Genomic DNA, 17,832 nt, shown 5'->3' with positions numbered 1-17,832 from the left:
CCCCCCCCCCCCCCCCCCCCCGCTCTACCTCACCTTGTGATCCTGGATGCTGGACGCGGTAGAGTGTAAAGGTTACCACTTCAGGTTCTGGAGTCAAACTAATCTGGTCAGAGTCCTTGGCTACACTATTTTACCCACTCTGGGCCTCAGTGCTCCTGTCTGCAAGATGGCAACAGGAAGAGCCTGCACCTCACGGGGTGCTGTGAGGTGAGATGTGTGAAGGATCCAGCCCACAGCCCGTCCATAATGAACAAATAGTAAGGGAAAGTGTCATTATTACCCAAGGCCAGTCCTCGTCCCAGCAAAACGGCAGGCAAGCCAAGAGGTTTTATGGGCTGTACTTGGAGACCAGAGTGACCTTATTCCCCTGCCTACATTTGGAGGAGAAGCCAAGAGGAAATAGCCAAGCACATGTGCTTTCCTAGGAAGCGCTGAAGGCGAGAGGTGAGATGTCTTGTAGCAGGCCTGGAAGGGCTGGAGGAAGAGTATTGGGCCGGGGCTGACTTCCTGTTTCAGCCTGCTCCACCCTTGCCTCACAGCCTCTGCTGCCTGGCTGAGCGTTGCTGACGAAGGACTGGTTGGACGGCCCATGGTCCTTATCAGAGGGGCCCTCCTGAGACCCTCCCACACTCCAGTCGTGTCCAAACCTGTGTTTCTTCTCTTGGTAAGAAACGAGAGACCAGGGACTGGCAGGGTTTACCGAGAGTTCTACTTGGGGCTCTGCTGTGGGGCCCACACCGGATGCTTACTGTCTGTGAGGGCAGAGTCCGGGCTCCCCACCACATCCCCGCGTGCCACCAGAGCCTGGCATTGTAGGGGGAACCCAGTGGACATTTGCCGCGTGGGTGAACAGTTCCCATCAGTGGGAAGATAGCATAGCGAGGTGCTCAAGGCTGGACAAGGTTCTCCCTTCTCACCCAGCCCAACAGGGAGGGGCCTGGCTGGAAGACACGCGAACTTTGGCCCACCAAGAAGCACAGCTGTAGCAAGCTTGTGCTGAGGGCTGGGGATCCCTGCCAAGCTCTGTCCCTCAGAGGAAAGTGTTAGGACATTCCTTTGGGGCTCAAAGGAGACTTCACAAACCCTTCCGTTCTCTCGGGCTCCCTTCTGCTTTCTAAAAGAGGCAACAAAACGCCAGGGAAGAGCTTTGCCTCACTGACTCCCTGGGTGGCCTTGGGGAAGGGCTCTGTCCCCCCTCCCCGGGCCTCGGTTTGCCCATGAATTCAGAGCCGGGGGCTGAAAAGTAAGGTCACAAATTCATACGGCTGCCAAGGCCAGGCAGGTAACGCAGTGGAGGACGTGGGAAGTGAGGACCACAGGCACCTCCAAGGAGGCGGCTGTGCCTGGGCATCTCCATGCTCCACCATAGGCCCAACGTTACTGACCTCGTTCAAGGAAGCTTAGAAACGTGCACTGTTAGGTGAAACCTCCCAATTTTAAAAAAGTTGTTTAAAAAAAAAAAAAAACCAAAAAAAAACCCCACAACACTGAGGCCCAGACAGAAACACATCTGCAGTGTAGAATCAGCCGGTGGCCCCAGTTTGCAGCCTCCGGCCCAGACCCCGGCGGGGCCGGGTCTGGGTTTGACAGTTGCTCCTGCGGAAAGTCTACGTGCCCGCCAAGCGTTCCCAGCGAGAGGGACCGTGGAGGCCTAACCTGGCCCCGTTGACTGCACAAGTGGCACATGGGGCCCAGAGAGAAGAAGGGCCTGGCCTGAGACCGGAAAACAAGTTGGTCACAGAGCCAGGACCAGAACCTGGGGCTGTAGTCCTAGCCCTGGTCTTCTCCCCTCCCCCAGCAAGGAGTCTTGGGGAGCACAGAGGTCAGAAGCACAGGCTCTGGATCAGGCTGACCTCGCTGAACCACCGGACAGCGGCACGACCGCAGGTCAGTTAAACTTCCCACCCCTGGTGTCAGCTTCTTCGTCTCTAAGTGCCGACGGGAAGAGCACCTAACTGGGAGCTGTGGGGACACAGATAAAGCGCGTGCAGCTCCTGGCGCATGAACGCCCACTAAATGTTATGGTTGTTGAAATCATGCAGACCTCTCACCGGGCGGGGCTGGGGTACCTGGGATGATTTTCAGCAGGGCTCTCATCTTGAAAGCGAGGCTGTTTGGGAAAGAAGGATCGAGAAGCTGTATTCAGAAGTCGCTTTTATTGAATGTCCTGCACCGTAATAATCAGAATTCCCTCTGAGAGGAGAGAACAGTGGGAAGCTGGCAGAGAAGCAGCCAGAAGCCTTTCGTAGTAACAGGCTGCCTCCAGGGGGAGGTTGGGTTGGGGCAGGGGAGAGGAAGAGGAGACAGAGGTCTCCGGAAAGCCATGCGGTGCAGGCTCCTGCTGCCCGCCTGCCACCTCTCGCCTGCCTGCAGGGCCAAGGGGCACAGACCCTGGCAGGGAGAAAGCACTGGAGGAGAGACTCGACTTCCCCTTCGCAGCTGGGCAGGGGGGCGAGGTGCTGGTGCTTGCCCGGCCGCAGCTTCGCCCGGACAGACCGGGCCCGGCCCCGAGAGGATGTTTAGGCATACAGCGGGGGAAAGGGGAGCTCAGCTGTTGGCTGGAGCCTGTGGAGACAGAGAGAACCTTGAGGTGCCAGAGTCACTGCTCCCGGCCTCCAGGACCTCTTGAGGAGCCTGTCCAGGGCACACACACACCCTGCCACCTACCAGTTCTGCGGGCTCCAGACGGTGCCCAAGGCCTCCATGAGGTGGAAAGTGTAGGCATGGCGGGAGCGGTCCGAGAGGTTCTGCTCGCTCTTGTGCACCACCTCTCCGTGGATTAGGATGAGGGCCCCTGGCGGGAATGCAGCAACAGGTCAGGAGAGGGGACAAAGGGCGCTCCTCCCTCTAGTGATTCTGTGGCCCGTTCATCCCCATTCCCGTTCCTGAAAACTCGGGGCCCTGCAGCCTGCCCCAGGGTCGGAGGCTCCCCTGGGATCAAGTCCCTTCTGCTGTGACCTGGTGCCCTCGGCAAGCCTTGGCAAGGGTGTCCCCTTCTGTGGTGTTTGCAGGACCAGGCAGAAGCATCTGTACTGCGCCCGTCAGCTGGGACCTTGCGAGCAGATGCCGGGCTGGACGTCTCCTTTCCCTATTCTAACAGGAACAGCGGCATCTGGTCAGCATCTACTGTGTCCCACATCATCTATATGTCACCCATCTCACGGACTTCCCCGCTTTACATTTGGGGTAACTGAGGCCCAGAGAAGTTCAGTCATTTGCCCCAAGAGACAGCCCGGAAGTTGCAGGGTCTGGATGCTAGCCTGATCTGGGAGGCCATGCTGTTTTGGTTCGTTCCGTTTTGAAGTTTTCTTTCGTTAGGTCATCTCTGCACCTACATGGGGCTCGAACTCATGACCCCAAGATCAAGAGTAGCATGCTCTTGGGGCACCTGGGTGGCTCAGTCGGTTAGGTGTCCCAACTTCAGCTCAGGGCACGATCTCGCGGTCCGTGAGTTCGAGCCCCGCATCGGGCTCTGTGCTGACAGCTCGGAGCCTGGAGCCTGCTTCCGATTCTGTGTCTCCCTCTCTCTCTGCCCCTCCCCTGCTCGCGCTCTGTCTCTCTCTGTCTCTCAAAAATGAATAAACGTTAAAAAAAAAATAAATAAAAGAGTAGCACGCTTTTCCAACTGAGCCAGCCCGGCACCCTGGGAGGCCTTGCTGTTAATCAGGCAACTTTGAGACTTCCCAGTACCTGTCCAGCCCGGCCTCCCCTTCTGTGGCTTCACAGCCCTCAGAGCAAGCACAGACCCACAGGCGTGGCCCCAGAGCCTGCCACCCTGCCGCCGGCATCCCACCTACCTCTCCGCACTGGTGTGGGCACAAAGAGGCTGTTATCCCAGGCAGGCTCAGACCCAAGGAAGCTGGTGACAGGCATCGAGCCAGCAGGGGCCCGGATCAGCCTTCTCGACACCCCACCTGCAGGTCAAGGGGGAGCCTTTAGCCTCTCTTTTTCTCCGAGTCTCTCTGCCATCGGGGGTGGGATACGAATGGGCAGGGCGCGACCGGTGTCCTTACTGGTGTGGGAGCCCGGGATGAACCAGAGGCAGCCATTCTCCAGCGTGGCATCCTCCAGTGCTATCCATATGCCCAGCAGCCGGCCCAGGGGCTCCGTGTACAGGAAGGTGGCGTCCTGGTGAGGGGTGACTGCAGCGGCACCCCCCGCCCCGGGCGTGAGGAACCTGGCCCACCTCACCTTGGCCTTGTTCCCCGCTCCCTGGTGCTCTCAGAGCCCTGCAGCCCGAGCCTTCCCGTGGTCGGTTGGAATCCCAGCGCTTCCTGGCATAGAGACTTGAGGGCACGAGACTTCGGCTCTCAAAACTTCAATCTCTAAACCTTGAAGCGGCCTCGATAATAACCTACCTCACAGAGTCGCTGGAGGATCCCACGAGAAAACGTGTGAAAAGTGCTTAGTACGGGGCCGGACGCTCTAATGGCTACAAAGTGGCTGGGATTAAACAATCTAAGGCAACTAAGGTCACTGTCCTTAACCAGGACAAGCATCTCCAGCCACCAGATGAGCCGCTGGTGTAAGACTGGGGAGTTGGGCGCGAAAGGAGAAGAGGCGGTGTGACTGGCCCCCAGCCACATTTTAACCCCCTCTGGATGATGCTGGGCCCCAGCCAGGACGGAGGGCTGCTGAACAAAGGACTTCAGTCTGTGGGTGCTAGTCTCCCTTCCTTCCTTCCTTCCTTCCTTCCTTCCTTCCTTCCTTCCTGGGGAACTGTGTGTTTGCTGAGCACCAAACTTGAAGAGGGACTTGGACAATCCAGTGTCCAGAGCAAGGTGTCCTAATGGCAGGCACTCCAAAGCATTTGAGGGAAGGGCCACTGAAGGAAGTACGGGTGCTGAACTCAGGGAGGGCCTGCTCGCCCCTCGGGCTGAACGGTGGGGAGGAGCCGGTGGTCACAAGGAGGCTGACTTGGGCTCACGTGAGGAAGGAAAGGGCTGGCTGTGAGGGGATGAGCCCCCTGTCACTGGAGGTATTCAAGCAGAAGTAGATAATCGCCCACAAGGGAGGCCACAAAGAGTATCTATGCATCCAGAGGGCTTTGAAATTAGATGGGCAATTTCTCTGTTAAATCAGTCCTCCAGGAGGGGCGCCTGGGTGGCTCACTCAGTCAAGCACCCAACTTCAGCTCAGATCATGATCTCACGGTTCATGAGTTAGAGCCCCGAGTCAGGTTCCACGCTGCCCACGCACAGCCTGCTTGGGAGTCTCCCTCCACCCCTCCCCCACGCACACACACTCTCTCTCTCTCTCTCTCTCTCTCTCTCTCTCTCAAAATAAATAAATAAAAGAAAAAATACAGGCTCACAGGTCTTTGCAGCCGTGCTGCCTAACGGTCTTAGGGCCTGGGGCCCTGGGATCTGTATTTTTAACCAGGTAGGGATTGCTCAAGAACCCAGGCTCTAGAACCACTGTGCCAAGGGCCCCAGGACACCCTCCCAACCAACTATTCCACAAAGGAACCGAAGGTAGCTTCTCCTTCCTGCCCCAGGCTCTTGCCCATGGACATCTCCCCAAGCACCATCCCTCCCGACCACTAATGTCCCAGATCTCCCGCGGTGGCCTTTGCTGGGCCCCACAGCCTGTTCTCCGCTTACCTTCGCCACCAAGATGAGGTTGCTACAAGAGAAAAGAAGGACCAGTGAAGCCGGGGGCGGGGGTGGGGGTGGGGAGCAGGGGCCACTCTGAGTTTTGGGGGATGCTCTGACCCGGCCACAGGTGTTTACCTCCAAGGATTTCACACCAGCACCCAGCTATGGAGTACCCACTATGTGCCAGGCCCAGGAGGGCGGCAAAGAGAAAAACCACGCTGCCTGGCATGGTGCTCTGAGTCTGAACACACACGTGCCTACCAAGAACAAAGCCGAAGGGAAGGACAGCAAGAGGGGCTGGGTCCCAGGCCTGAGGTTAAGCCTCTCAGCCCAGCCAGGGTCAGCGATGGGTCCCTCTCTTCCCAGGGGAACACTGGAAGACTTCTTGGAGGAGGTGGCATTGAGCTGGGCCTTGAAGTTGGGAGCAGAGCATTTCAATGGCAAGAGAAGGGAGAAGAGAATCCTGGGGGTCTCCTTGCCTCTTGCCACCAGATTTTATTATTTTTTTTTCCAACGTTTATTCATTTTTGGGACAGAGAGAGACAGAGCATGAATGGGGGAGGGGCAGAGAGAAAGGGAGACACAGAATCGGAAACAGGCTCCAGGCTCTGAGCCATCAGCCCAGAGCCCGACGCGGGGCTCGAACTCACGGACCGCGAGATCGTGACCTGGATGAAGTCGGACGCTTAGCCGACTGCGCCACCCAGGCGCCCCTTGCCACCAGATTTTAACTGAGCACCGACAAAGTGCCAGGCAAGTGGCACAAAGTGCCAGGCAAGTGACAACAAAGTGCCGTCACCCAGAGGAGACGGATTTTGCACATTCTCCTCAAAATTTACTAATTCTTCAGGGAAGCAGCTTTTTGGCCCTTCGTAAGGAGGGGCTTGATGTGAGTACTCTGCGTACATTACAGAGGGTAAACTGAGGTCTGGGGAGGACAGGGAGCTCACCTTGAAGATGTACATGCTCTGCACCACCACGGGCATCTGGAGGCCCAGACTTTTGGCTAAGGCCTGGAAGGGGGCAGAGGTCAGACTTCCAGCCTACTCTCACTCACATCTGGGCCACCCACCTGCCCACCCCCCTCACCCTCACCCTCACCTCTGCTCACCTGCACTTTGGGAGAGTGTGTGACACTCCTGAAGACAGGGTCATGGGCATGCAGAGCTGTAGGACAGAGGTGGGCTGACCAGCCAGTCCCCAGCCCCCACACGTCCCTCTGTGCCTGGTCCCAGGCCCCCAGACGCAGGCCTCACTTGGACTTCTCACCCGTTTGCACACATTAAGCTTTCTGCTTGTTTATAACCAAGGGATGGGCCCACGATGCCTGCACCTCACCCCACCCAAGACCTTATTCTTGACCTTCCAGCCATCTGGGAACCTCACTCCAGACCTGACTCAAAGGGGCCTGGAACTTGGTAGCAATCTCGGTGCTGCTACTTACCCTAAGCTACTTCGAGTGACCATTTATCTCCTATGAGCCTCAGTTTCTCCTCTGTGCCGCAGATCCAAAAGACCAGCCCTGCCTCCCAGGCTACCACGAGTCTGGATGAGTGAATGCATTTGCAACGCCAGGCCAGGGCCTGGCACAGAATACCTGGACGTCTCACTCTCTGCTATTAGTGTTGTTGTTACAAAGAGTGAGAGCTGAGCACACTTAATGCCACTGAATTGTATACACGAAGATGGTTATGATGGTAAATTTTATATTACATGTATTTTGCCACAATTTTTTTTTTACAAAGCTCCCATGATATAACTCCAAGCTTAAAAATAAGTGGTCTGCAAAATAAATCATAATGTACGATCCCGAAAAAAAAAAAAAAAAAAGAAGGCCTCATAGCTTGATTTTTGGGTCTCAGAATAGGGGCCATGTCAACATGTTAGGTGCTCCTCGAGGAGGCTCCAGGAAGTGGTGGGATCCAGGAGTCCCCCCATGCCCGGGGCCTGGATCATCCCTAGGCTGGGCAGCAGAGAGTTGAAGGGTCTGCATGTGCGGCTCTGGGGGCCCCTCCTCCCAGTGCTGTGGTGGCAATGTCGTGTGATTAGCATCATAAGGCCAGAAGAGCAGGTCCAGAGGGGAGCTGCAGCCACAAATGCCATTTGCTGGACCACTAACTTCCTGTGAGCTTTGGGTTAGGCCCCTACATTCTTCAGGCCTCAGTTTCCCCGTTTCCTTTTCCCGGCGTGCCTGCTTACCATGGCCAATCTTGTTGATGGATTTCTCGGGAGGGACCAGGAAATCTCCTGTAGCACGAGGAACAGGTAAAGACAAAAAAGCTGGAGTCCACCCTCCCCTGGGCAGCTGGCCTCAGCGCCCACCCAGCCCTGGGGGGAGATACCCCAGTGCCGCCCTTCTCACACCTCCGGGACCCCAGCTCCGAACCTTTCTCATCAAAAACGCCTTTCTCAAAGAAGAATCGGATCTTGTCGCCACTGTTCCAGAAATAGTCTCTGTTGTCCTGTGGAGAGGGGACATCAGAGAGACTGAGAGAGCATCACGGGGTCAGAGAGAAGGGGACACTCATGCTTCCTAACCCCACAGGGCTGCGGACCCCGCTGGTGCTTCTCACACTCGCCCACTGAGGCACAGACAGTGAACAGGAACCCCGGGTGCCCCGAAGCACTGTCAGAAGCCACAGACATAAAATTTCTCAGAAACCTCTTAATTAAGTCACATGATTCCTACGCTCGATATGCTATGATTCCGAACACAGACACTGTAATCAAATAGCCTTGGGTCCCAGGTAGCCTTGGATCACCTATTTTGACCTTTCAGTGCCTCAGTTTCCTCTTCTGTAAAGGGAAATAATAGAACTGACCTCCCCTGGATTGTGGGAGACTTCAGCCTCTACAGGCTGAATCCTACAGTAGTTGAGAGCCCAGACCCTAGAGCTAGAATACTTGGGTTCAAATCCCAGCTCTGCCACTGAGGTGCTGTGTGACCCCCTACCACATTACTGAACCTCTCTGGGCTTAGTTTCCACATAAAATATAGATGTTATTAAAAGTATCCCATAGGGTGTAGAGATTATGAATTGGCATACATAAAGCACTAGAACAGTCCTTGGAATACGGAAAGTGCCACATGAGTATCTGCTTTTATTATTATCGTTACTACTGCTGCTGCTCGAGGGAAAACACTCAGCAAGGGCGTGGCTAACTGCTCGATGAATATAAACTATCGCTCATCTTTTTCTGTTTTCTTAACAGCCTCTCCTTGTTAATGTTAATATGTTTTAGATTTCTTAGCATCAGAAGAAAATGGTGCTTCAGGAAGATGCGTGACGTTTTTTTTTTCCTTATGGATTTAGCTACCATCATATAGATCTCCCTACCTTCCTAGGTGGCGGCACAAGTGGAGTTGAGGGCGCCCACCACCCTACCTGGGTTCTCCACGTGGCACAGCCCTCCCCCACCTGCCCCTGCTCCCCTCACTTGCGTACATCTGCTCTCACGCGTGCCTGTGGGGCTCTGCTGTGACTTGCCTGACCCTTTCAAGCCCTTCCCACCCAACACTATATGGGTTTTTTTCCCCCAACATTCTTAAGTGTTCCGTATCAGGATCAGGGGTGAGGGAAACAAGTCAGGGAAGCATAACTGATAATAATAATATTAAAGATAATGGGGACACCTAGGTGACTCGGTTAAGCATCTGACTTTGGCTCAGGTCATAATCTCACGGTTTGTGGGTTCGAGTCCTTCGTCAGGCTCTGTGCTATTAGCTTGGGATTAGCTTGGGATTCTCTCTCTCCCATTCTCTCTGGCCCTCCCCCACACTCTCTCTAAATAAATAAATGAATAAGCTGAAAAAAATAAAGGTAATGAAGCTAAACATGCCAAAGGTTCTGCTTAACTTGTTAATTCACAAGGGAACCAGTAAGATGTTCAAAGAATTCTAAGAAGCACATGCAGATAGGCAATAACAAACACTGAAATGAATTTGCAAATGGATGTGAAACGGATCGATTGGCAGGGCAATGATTCCATTCTTCTGGACCCAGTTCATACCCATTTCTGTGGACGTTATTGCCAGCTTTTTTAAAAATACTTCATTTATTTTACTTTTTTAAAGTCATCTCTACATCCAACGTGGGACTTGAACTCACATGCTACCAACTGAGCCAGCCAGGCGCCCCCATTATTATCAGTTCTGTACAACTCACAGAGTTGGAAAACTGGACGGGACATTCATTGATCTTTTTCCTTTTAATGCCCATTTCAAAGTCTTTGACAAGATCAGCGATGAATACTGAGGGTTTACCAAGTCCCAGGAACTGTGCTGAGCTCTTCGCAAGCATTATAAACCAAGATACATACACTTTATTCTCCCATCCCCCCCAACCCTTCACTGGTCTCTAGAACATTCTCAGAAGGCAGCTTGGAGAGCACAAGATCGGCCCCCTCACTCCTTGGAGTCTTTTGAGTGACCGGTCTCTGGACACTGGACCTCCATCTCTGCTGTCCCCATCTACATGGCTGGGGTGTGGCCGAATGAAACCTACTATTTGGAGGAAATTATCATTCTGTAACCCTTTGCCCTTCTCAAGTGCCCCAGCCCCACTCCCTGGGTGGCAAGCCTCCCGGCCATTGTAATTCCCCATATGTCCACCAGATGGCAGGAGCTCCTCAGCGTGAACGAGCCCCGTTAATGGGCCCAGACCACAGCTTTGGCTTGAAGGCCACACCACAGGCAGGCTCCCGAAGGGTTAAGCAAACTGTGCGGGAGAACCCCTGAGTCTCAACTTACCCATCTCAAACTGCATTGAGTCCTAATTAGTCACAAGGGGTGGCGGGTGAAGAAGCCGCCTAGTCTCATTGGGGGGATAAGGCTTACACAAGATAGGTCCATCAGAATCGCTTGGCTCATTCTGGGTTGCTGGCCCCAACGGAGGCCCTTGTGGCAGGAGAACTACCGGGGAAGTACAGCAGAGCAGGGAACAGCAAGGACGTGGTATCAGGCAGATCTGTGTTCAAATCCTCACTCATGAATTGCTAACAATTCCCCACCCGTCAAGTGGGGGTAATAATACCAACCTTATAAACCCAGAGTGAGAAGCGAAGGAAATATGTACGGAAGGCACTTAGCCTGGCACGGGGAGGGCTCAGGGCCTGATTTGTTATCAGAACAAGCCCATGGGCCTTGGGGCCCTCCCTTCCACACTGCTGCTGGCTGAGGACTGAGCCCCACATCAAAGACCAGATCCTGTGCTCACAGATCCGATGCCCCAGACACCTACCAGGACCTTCAGCTGCTCATCCTGGGTGGAAAATATCGTGCGGCAGTGGAGAGGGACATCCATGTTGGCCACTAGCTCGCCAATCCTCTGTTGCATGGCTACACATTCATCCGCTGACAAAAATCCTTCCAGCACCAGGAAGCCATCCTCCTGAAACTGAAGGCAGGAAGGAAATTCAAGCTTCTCCCTGCCCTCAAACGCTCTTTCTTTTCATTTCTTTCTTTCTTTCTTCTTTTTTTTTTTTTTTTGAATGTTTATTTTTGAGAGAAAGAGTGTGAGTGGGGCAAGGGGTAGAGAAAGGACGACACAGAATCCGAAGCAGGCTCCAGGCTCCGAGCTGTCAGCACAGAGCCCGATGCGGGGCTCGAACCCGCAAAGGGTGAGATCGTGACCTGAGCTGAAGTCAGACGCTTAGCCGACTGAGCCACCCACGTGCCCCCAAACGCTCTTTACGAGGACTGGCTTGGCCCCCTCCCTCAAACCCAAAGCTGTCTGAAGGCAGGACCCAGTGCCCTCTTCGTGGCTCTGTTTCCCCATCCCCCGACCCCACCCTGGAGCCATGGGGTCTGAAATCCAGGGAGGAGCAACCAGTATTGGTTGCCTGAATGAAGGAAGGAGGAAGGGGAGGTGTCCCTATCCTTCCTCCACCAGTGGGCTTGGACCAACCTCATTCATTCATTCAACTGAAAATTACTGAGCATCTATCTACCACGTACGAGACACGGTTTTAAAAGCTGGAGGTACAGTAACGAGCAAGCCAGCCACAGTGCCTGCTGTCCTGGAGCTTACAGTCTACCGAAGGAGGCTGATGTCAGACAAACCAGCATGCAGGGGGATGTGCTGTCACAAACGGCTGCGTGCAAGGAGGGAGAGGGCAGATTCAAGAGCTAAAGGCAGAAAGTGTCTCATGGAAACCAAAATTGGGGGGGGGGGGACAGAGCAGGGCAGCAGCTCTGAGAAGGTGGCATTTATTTTTATTTATTTATTTATTTTATTTATTTTTTTTCAACGTTTATTTATTTTTGGGACAGAGAGAGACAGAGCATGAACGGGGGAGGGGCAGAGAGAGAGGGAGACACAGAATCGGAAACAGGCTCCAGGCTCTGAGCTGTCAGCCCAGAACCTGACGCGGGGCTCAAACTCACGGACCGCGAGATCGTGACCTGGCTGAAGTCGGACGCTTAACCGACTGCGCCACCCAGGCGCCCCGAGAAGGTGGCATTTAAAGGGCACCAGCAGGTAATGGGAGTTGGAGAAACAAGGATGAACATTCCAGACCGAGGGAGCAGGATGTGTGAGGCCCCTGATGGAGCAAAGTGAGGGTGGGAACAGAAGGGACACAGGAGGGAGGTGGGGGCCAGGGCAGGCAAGGAGGTGGGCTTTGTCCTGAATGCAGTGGGCAGCCAGGGGGGAGTTAAAACAGCTAGCTTATTCAGATTTGCCTCCAGACCTCTTGTTCTGTGGCTGTTGAGAAGGTTAATACGAGAGAGAACATCTCCATGTTTGCTTGCAGACCATTATAAAGTTTTAATGTTGGAAGTCACCCCTTGAGCCCACTGTGAAGTGTCTGATTCCCAGTCACTGACTGCCCCATTCCCTCCCTCACAGCCCCCAAGGATGCCCGGTTCTAGTTCTGCCTTCCACGTGTGGGACACGGGGACATTTATGACCACTCCCCATGGGCCCTCTTGTCTCTAGGCAGCTCTACGTGACAGACGCTTAACCCCCCCCCCCCATCAGTATCAAGCTGAACATTTCCTCCTTGGGAACTGGGTCATCCGCAGCAAACTGTGCGTCCCTGTGACCCAGCAGATACACTTGGTCTAGAACTTCCTGAGATAGGAAGATGGGGGCTTAGCAGATAGGGGAGCAAAGATGTTTGTATGGGGGTGTGCACTGAGGCTTGTGTAATGAGAGCAGTAAATCAGAAACAACCTAAATGCTCAGCACAGGGAGGGTCATTCAACAAAGTATGTTTTGTCTGTCTGGAACACAACACAGCTGACAAAAATCATGTGGCAGAAAAATATTTACTGACATGGGCATATGTTCCTGATAGACTGGGAGACGGGAAAAAAAAAAAAAGAAGACAAATTAGTATTTTAGCCCTTGTGAGATCTTGGGTGAGTGGTTTCCCCTCTTTGGCCGTCAGACCGTCAAATCCAGTAGTGCCCCCTTTATAAAACAGAGCAGTAGCTATTATAATGGACTTTTAAAGATTCTAGGGCTGTATACCAAAATACTAAGTCTCCGCATAGGAAATTACAGGTGGTTTTTCATTTTCTTCTTTGAGCTTTTTGGTATCTTCCGGCATTTTTCTCATAATCAGGAACAAACAAGGGTCACGATTTTTTTTTTTAATTTTTTTTTTCAACGTGTTTATTTATTTGTGGGACAGAGAGAGACAGAGCATGAACGGGGGAGGGGCAGAGAGAGAGGGAGACACAGAATCGGAAACAGGCTCCAGGCTCCGAGCCATCAGCCCAGAGCCCGACGCGGGGCTCGAACTCACGGACTGCGAGATCGTGACCTGGCTGAAGTCGGACGCTTAACCGACTGCGCCACCCAGGCGCCCCTGATCTTTATTCTTTATTCTGGTTTCGGTCACACATACACATTCCCACCGCACCCCTGTCCTGCGGCCCTGACGCCCCCGGCTGTGTGCGCAGAAGTTAAAGGTCCTGGTTGGAAACTGACCACTCTGGGTTTCAGTTTCCTCTTCTGAAAAATGGCAGAGGGTAGGATTGAGTTCCCAGGGTCTACTATAGTTCCAGAGGCGCCCCCAACACTTACTTGACCCTCTTGGACCCCCACCCTGCAGGCCCCTACCTTCTGGAGCTGCGAGGAGCTCAGGCAGGCCATGAGGACGAGGCAGGTTCCTTTGGGTGCTGCGCCGTGCCCCAGGCTGGAGAAGAAAAAGTACACAAGTCCAGAGGTTAGAGGGGCAGTGAAGGTGGGGCAAGAAAAGGAGAAGGGGGCGGGGACGGCACAGTAGCTGGAGCCCTGGGAGGCCTCGGAGGATTTAACTCTTGCCTACCTAAAGAAAACCCAATCCCAGCTCTCCTCCCCCAAGCACACATAGGCCAGCCTGGGCGCCCCCCCCCCCCCCCCCCCCCATGACTTCTGTACCTGGTTGGGGCCCTTGCCTCTGACCCAGCTCAATACCCTGGGTCCATCCTCCCAGTTAATCCAGGATTAGCCCTTTTCAATCTCCCTCACGGTTTTTAACAGCTCCCTCCCAGGTTCCTTCCAGAAACCACCCTACTGTGACTGCTTACCAGGTGCCTAGAAATTGTATTCCAGGAGTGTCAGGGCAAAGAAAGAAGCTGGGTAGGCAGGAGGACCCCTGAGTCCCAGACCAGCCACCACCACTCACTGTGACCTCTGATGAATGTCAGCCCCTCTCTAGACTTCACGTAAGGATTAGAAAGTCCTCGGGCTACCAGCATCAATATGGGGTGGGATGGGGGTGCAGGGTGGGCCTGGGGGATCTGCACGTCAGACTGGTCAGATTGGGCCAAGTGGCTTTACTTTCCAAAGGTGGAAAAGGTCCTCAGAGAATTATCTGGGCCCCTCCCGGCTCTGATGCTCTGAAATTCTCCTGGTCTTGGGAGGATTAAAGGAGGGGGGAGGGGTCAGCCTATGGCTCAGAGGAGGATAGCAGATAAAAGGGAATCTTAGCAGAAGGGGCTAGGGGCTCCTGGCTGGCTCAGTTCAAAGAGCTTGCAACTCTCCATCTCTGGACTCTTGATCTCTGGGGTGTGAGTTCAAGCCCCACACTGGGTGCAGAGATCACTTAAATAAACATTTTTTTTTTAATTTTTTTAACGTTTATTTATTTTTGAGACAGAGAGAGACAAAGCATGAACGGGGGAGGGTCAGAGAGAGGCAGACACAGAATCTGAAACAGGCTCCAGGCTCTGAGCTGTCAGCACAGAGCCCGACGCGGGGCTCGAACTCACGGACCGCGAGATCATGACCTGAGCCAAAGTCGGATGCATAAACGACTGAGCCGCCCAGGCGCCCCTAAATAAATCATTCTCAGAAAAAGAAAAGGGGGGGAGGGGGCTATGGAGTGGGGGGCTGTGTCTTCAGAATGAGGAAGGGAAAAGCTCTAGGCTCCTCCTCCCCACCCCCCAGGCCGAAGATGTTTGGCGTCTCAAGTCTGGCTGGCATTGTGGACACCAGCCGTCAGAACAGCACCCACCAGACCTGCTCAGCAGCTAATGGGGCCATTCTGGCTGCAGCTTCTGAAAACTGGCCGCTGGACTTCCCTGAAATGACGTTTTCCTGAATGGTAAAGGGACAGACTGTCTTGGCAGTGAGCACGGGGACATGAGCTCAGCCTGCGGGAGCCTTGGGCCCAAGGCATGTTTTCTGGGCCACGGCATTGAGAATAGCGGCTTGGTGTCTATTCCTGAGGGCCAGGAGAGGGTGGCCAGGCTCCTGAGAATGGAGAAGAGGTTCTGAGGAGCTAGGCTGGGGGAGCAGGGCAGGCGGAAGACAGAACCATGCAGGAGATACAGGTGAGACGGAGCTCACGTGAGGCAGGGCGCATTCCCCACTGTCCTGGCCCCATGTGATGCAGTGGCCCGAAAATACAGACACTGACCGTGTGCTAAGAGCATAGTAAGGGTCCGATCCTGCTGGGCTAGCAGCTTCCCTGGGAACCCCCACCAAAGGCTTGTGGTGGAGCTCAGGGAGGCAGACCGGGTCTCAGTTCAGGCCTGGGCCCTGCGTTCCCCATCCTTAATTTGGGGATAACATAAATACCTCTCGTAAGGAGGAGGCTCGGTGCTTTACCTCTGATGAAGAGCTTGGCACAGGGCCTGGCATTTACTAAGTACCTACCAGCTGTTCACCAGAAGTTAGCAGGGGCTGTTCTGGGTGGAATGTGAGGATATTTTTATTTTATTGTTGAACTTCCCCCAGTTTTCCAAACTGCTGTTGTAATCAGAGGAAAGACCTACCACTGAGGTTTGGAGCCTAGAGCCCGAGGGCGATGGGAGGAGGAGGGGATGGACCTCCCAAGATTTGTTCATTCATTCTGCTCAGGCTTTGGGAACTGGGTTTGCATTGTGGTTTTTCCCAAAAGCTAACCAGCTCCAGATGCAACACTCCTCTTTCTGGGGTCGCTGGGCGGCCCCAAGGCTGGATGGGGGAGCGGGGGTTGGGAGGTGCCAGACCAGACAGGAGGGGAAAACACCTCCACCGTGGCGATACAGGAGGGTCTCCGAAGGGATCACAGCCCACCAAGCAGCAGCTAAGGCCTCATCGCTAAGATCCAATGGCCTTTCTTCTTCACCAAAAGCCCCCTGCCCTGGGTCCCCAGGTCAGCCCAGCGCCAAGCCTCACTGGTCCAGGTGGACAGTATCAGTTATTGGGCACTAAAAGCCAGGCCCTCTGTTCAAAACTCCACCTGCCACATAATTGTCACCAGTAAGCCTCAGAACAGTCCTGCAAGGTTGCCAACGCTAGTCTGATTTTACAAACGAGGACTCTGTGGCCCCACGTCGGATAAATGGCAGAGCTACGATTTGAAGGCAGCTCCGCCCTTGACCCCTGCCCCTTCAGCAGGCTCCCAAGGGGCCAGGAGCCGGTCAGGTTCTCTGCAGTGACTGGCCACCCCACCTCTGAGGAGCCCAGGGGAATGGCTGTTAGGAATTACAAGGGTCCCTGTGAGAGCACAGAGTGGAAACGCCCATTGCATAGATGGAGGTATGGAGGCCCTGGGAGGGAAGGGATCGGTCTGGCTTTGTGCAGGGATAACAGAGCTGGGACAAGGACGGAGAGTATTCCAGTGCCCCCACGCCTTCCCCCGCCAAAGCTCACGAAGGTCCAAACCACAGGCGACTGGGCGGCCGTGGGATCCCCGGCCTGGGCCAACCAGACACGCAACAGACACTGCCTCCACCTTGCGGTCTCCCCCAGCAGGGAGAGGGGCGGTGAACCACCTTCTAGGTGCCCATCGGTGGCTGTTCCACAAACTAGTCCACAGGGCCCAGCGGGACTCAGAGAGCTGAGGGAAGCCCCCCCACCCCCCCACCCCACCCCCACCACGACACGACACAGAGACCTCCAAAGGCTACTTTCTGTTATAGATTTATTTGATATTTGAACCGAGTCTACAAGTTCAGACCCTCATGTAACGGATTGCTTCATGGTCGTCAAAGGCTAGTGTGCATTATTTCTGAGGATTACATCCGCCGATATGACGCAGGAAACACAAATGGACAGACAAATGGACGTAATCATTAAAGACAAGAGACGCTAAAACGTGCCTTAGTGTCCAAGTGATTGATCTAAGGGGGGGGACCCTTCTAACGCAGGGACCCCGGTGACTGATCTAAAGTGAGGTGGCTTCCAGCAACCAGGTGCTGAGGGGGCTGTGTGTGCCAGGCACCCGGGACAGAAACTGGAACTAAGACCTGGGGAGCCCACCCTCCCAGCAGCGACCTCCCCACCCACGACCCCGCCTCCAAGTGTCTCTTCTTTAGGACCAGGTGGTGACAGGGCTGATGTCAGCAGCTGAAGCTAGTGGTGGCACTGGGCAGAGTCGTGACACGTGAGGTGGGAAAGCAGAGTCCGGGCGAGGTATCTCCTCCTGGCTCTTTAACACTGAGACGAGGGACGGGACGATGGAGCACCGTTCATCCGGGGATTAGCCAACCCGAGTCTCCTCCTCTCTTGGCAGCTCTAGAACATTCCCTCTGGCCAACAGCCACAGAAATGAGTGCCTGCCAAGACACATGGAGGAGAAAGAAAACAAGACACCAAAAAAACAAAACAAAACAAAACAAAATTCCCCGTCCTGGGAGAGGAGAGGTACAAACAGAACTCCTGGACCGAGGTCACGCCAGACTCGGAAGACATTCGGCAGCCTGCACCCGGGGGGGAGGAAATACAATTCTGTGTCTTGCTGCTCTGCTCTGAAGCTGCCATCCTGCCCTGAGACCCCAACTCACTGGCCTTCACTGTCTTTTTTTTTTTTTTTT

The 17,832-nt window shown here is 54.3% G+C and overlaps 2 protein-coding genes across 4 annotated transcripts in view; both read right to left on the bottom strand.

Moving 5' to 3' along the window:
• NUP188 (nucleoporin 188) overlaps positions 1 to 2,112 on the bottom strand; it is a 60,190-nt gene extending 58,078 nt beyond the window's left edge. Inside the window, exon 1 of the mRNA XM_040482588.1 lies at positions 1,941 to 2,112. Coding sequence (XP_040338522.1) covers positions 1,941 to 2,003 — 63 coding nt within the window. The 5' untranslated portion in view covers positions 2,004 to 2,112. The remainder of the gene's footprint in view (positions 1 to 1,940) is intronic.
• Positions 2,113 to 2,137: 25 nt separating this feature from the next.
• Positions 2,138 to 13,799, bottom strand: PHYHD1 (phytanoyl-CoA dioxygenase domain containing 1). Of its 3 annotated transcripts, XM_040482599.1 has the most exons (11): positions 13,667 to 13,799; positions 10,838 to 10,993; positions 7,984 to 8,059; positions 7,797 to 7,844; positions 6,709 to 6,764; positions 6,548 to 6,610; positions 5,604 to 5,625; positions 4,014 to 4,142; positions 3,798 to 3,914; positions 2,668 to 2,794; positions 2,138 to 2,565 (listed from the first exon to the last, which is right to left on the bottom strand). In XM_040482599.1, the coding sequence occupies exons 1-11, from the start codon at positions 13,697 to 13,699 to the stop codon at positions 2,520 to 2,522; spliced, it is 873 nt and encodes a 290-aa protein (XP_040338533.1). In that variant the 5' UTR covers positions 13,700 to 13,799; the 3' UTR covers positions 2,138 to 2,519. The 3 variants fall into 3 exon arrangements, with proteins under 3 accessions (XP_040338533.1, XP_040338534.1, XP_040338535.1); XM_040482600.1 differs by lacking the exon at positions 4,014 to 4,142; XM_040482601.1 differs by lacking the exons at positions 2,138 to 2,565; positions 2,668 to 2,794 and adding an exon at positions 2,982 to 3,093.
• Positions 13,800 to 17,832: the final 4,033 nt, after the last annotated feature.

This window comes from Herpailurus yagouaroundi, unplaced genomic scaffold (genome assembly GCF_014898765.1).
Source record: "Herpailurus yagouaroundi ecotype Mexico unplaced genomic scaffold, PumYag 160, whole genome shotgun sequence".
Lineage (NCBI taxonomy): Eukaryota > Metazoa > Chordata > Mammalia > Carnivora > Felidae > Herpailurus > Herpailurus yagouaroundi.
This window is presented reverse-complemented; position numbering and strand designations above follow the sequence as displayed.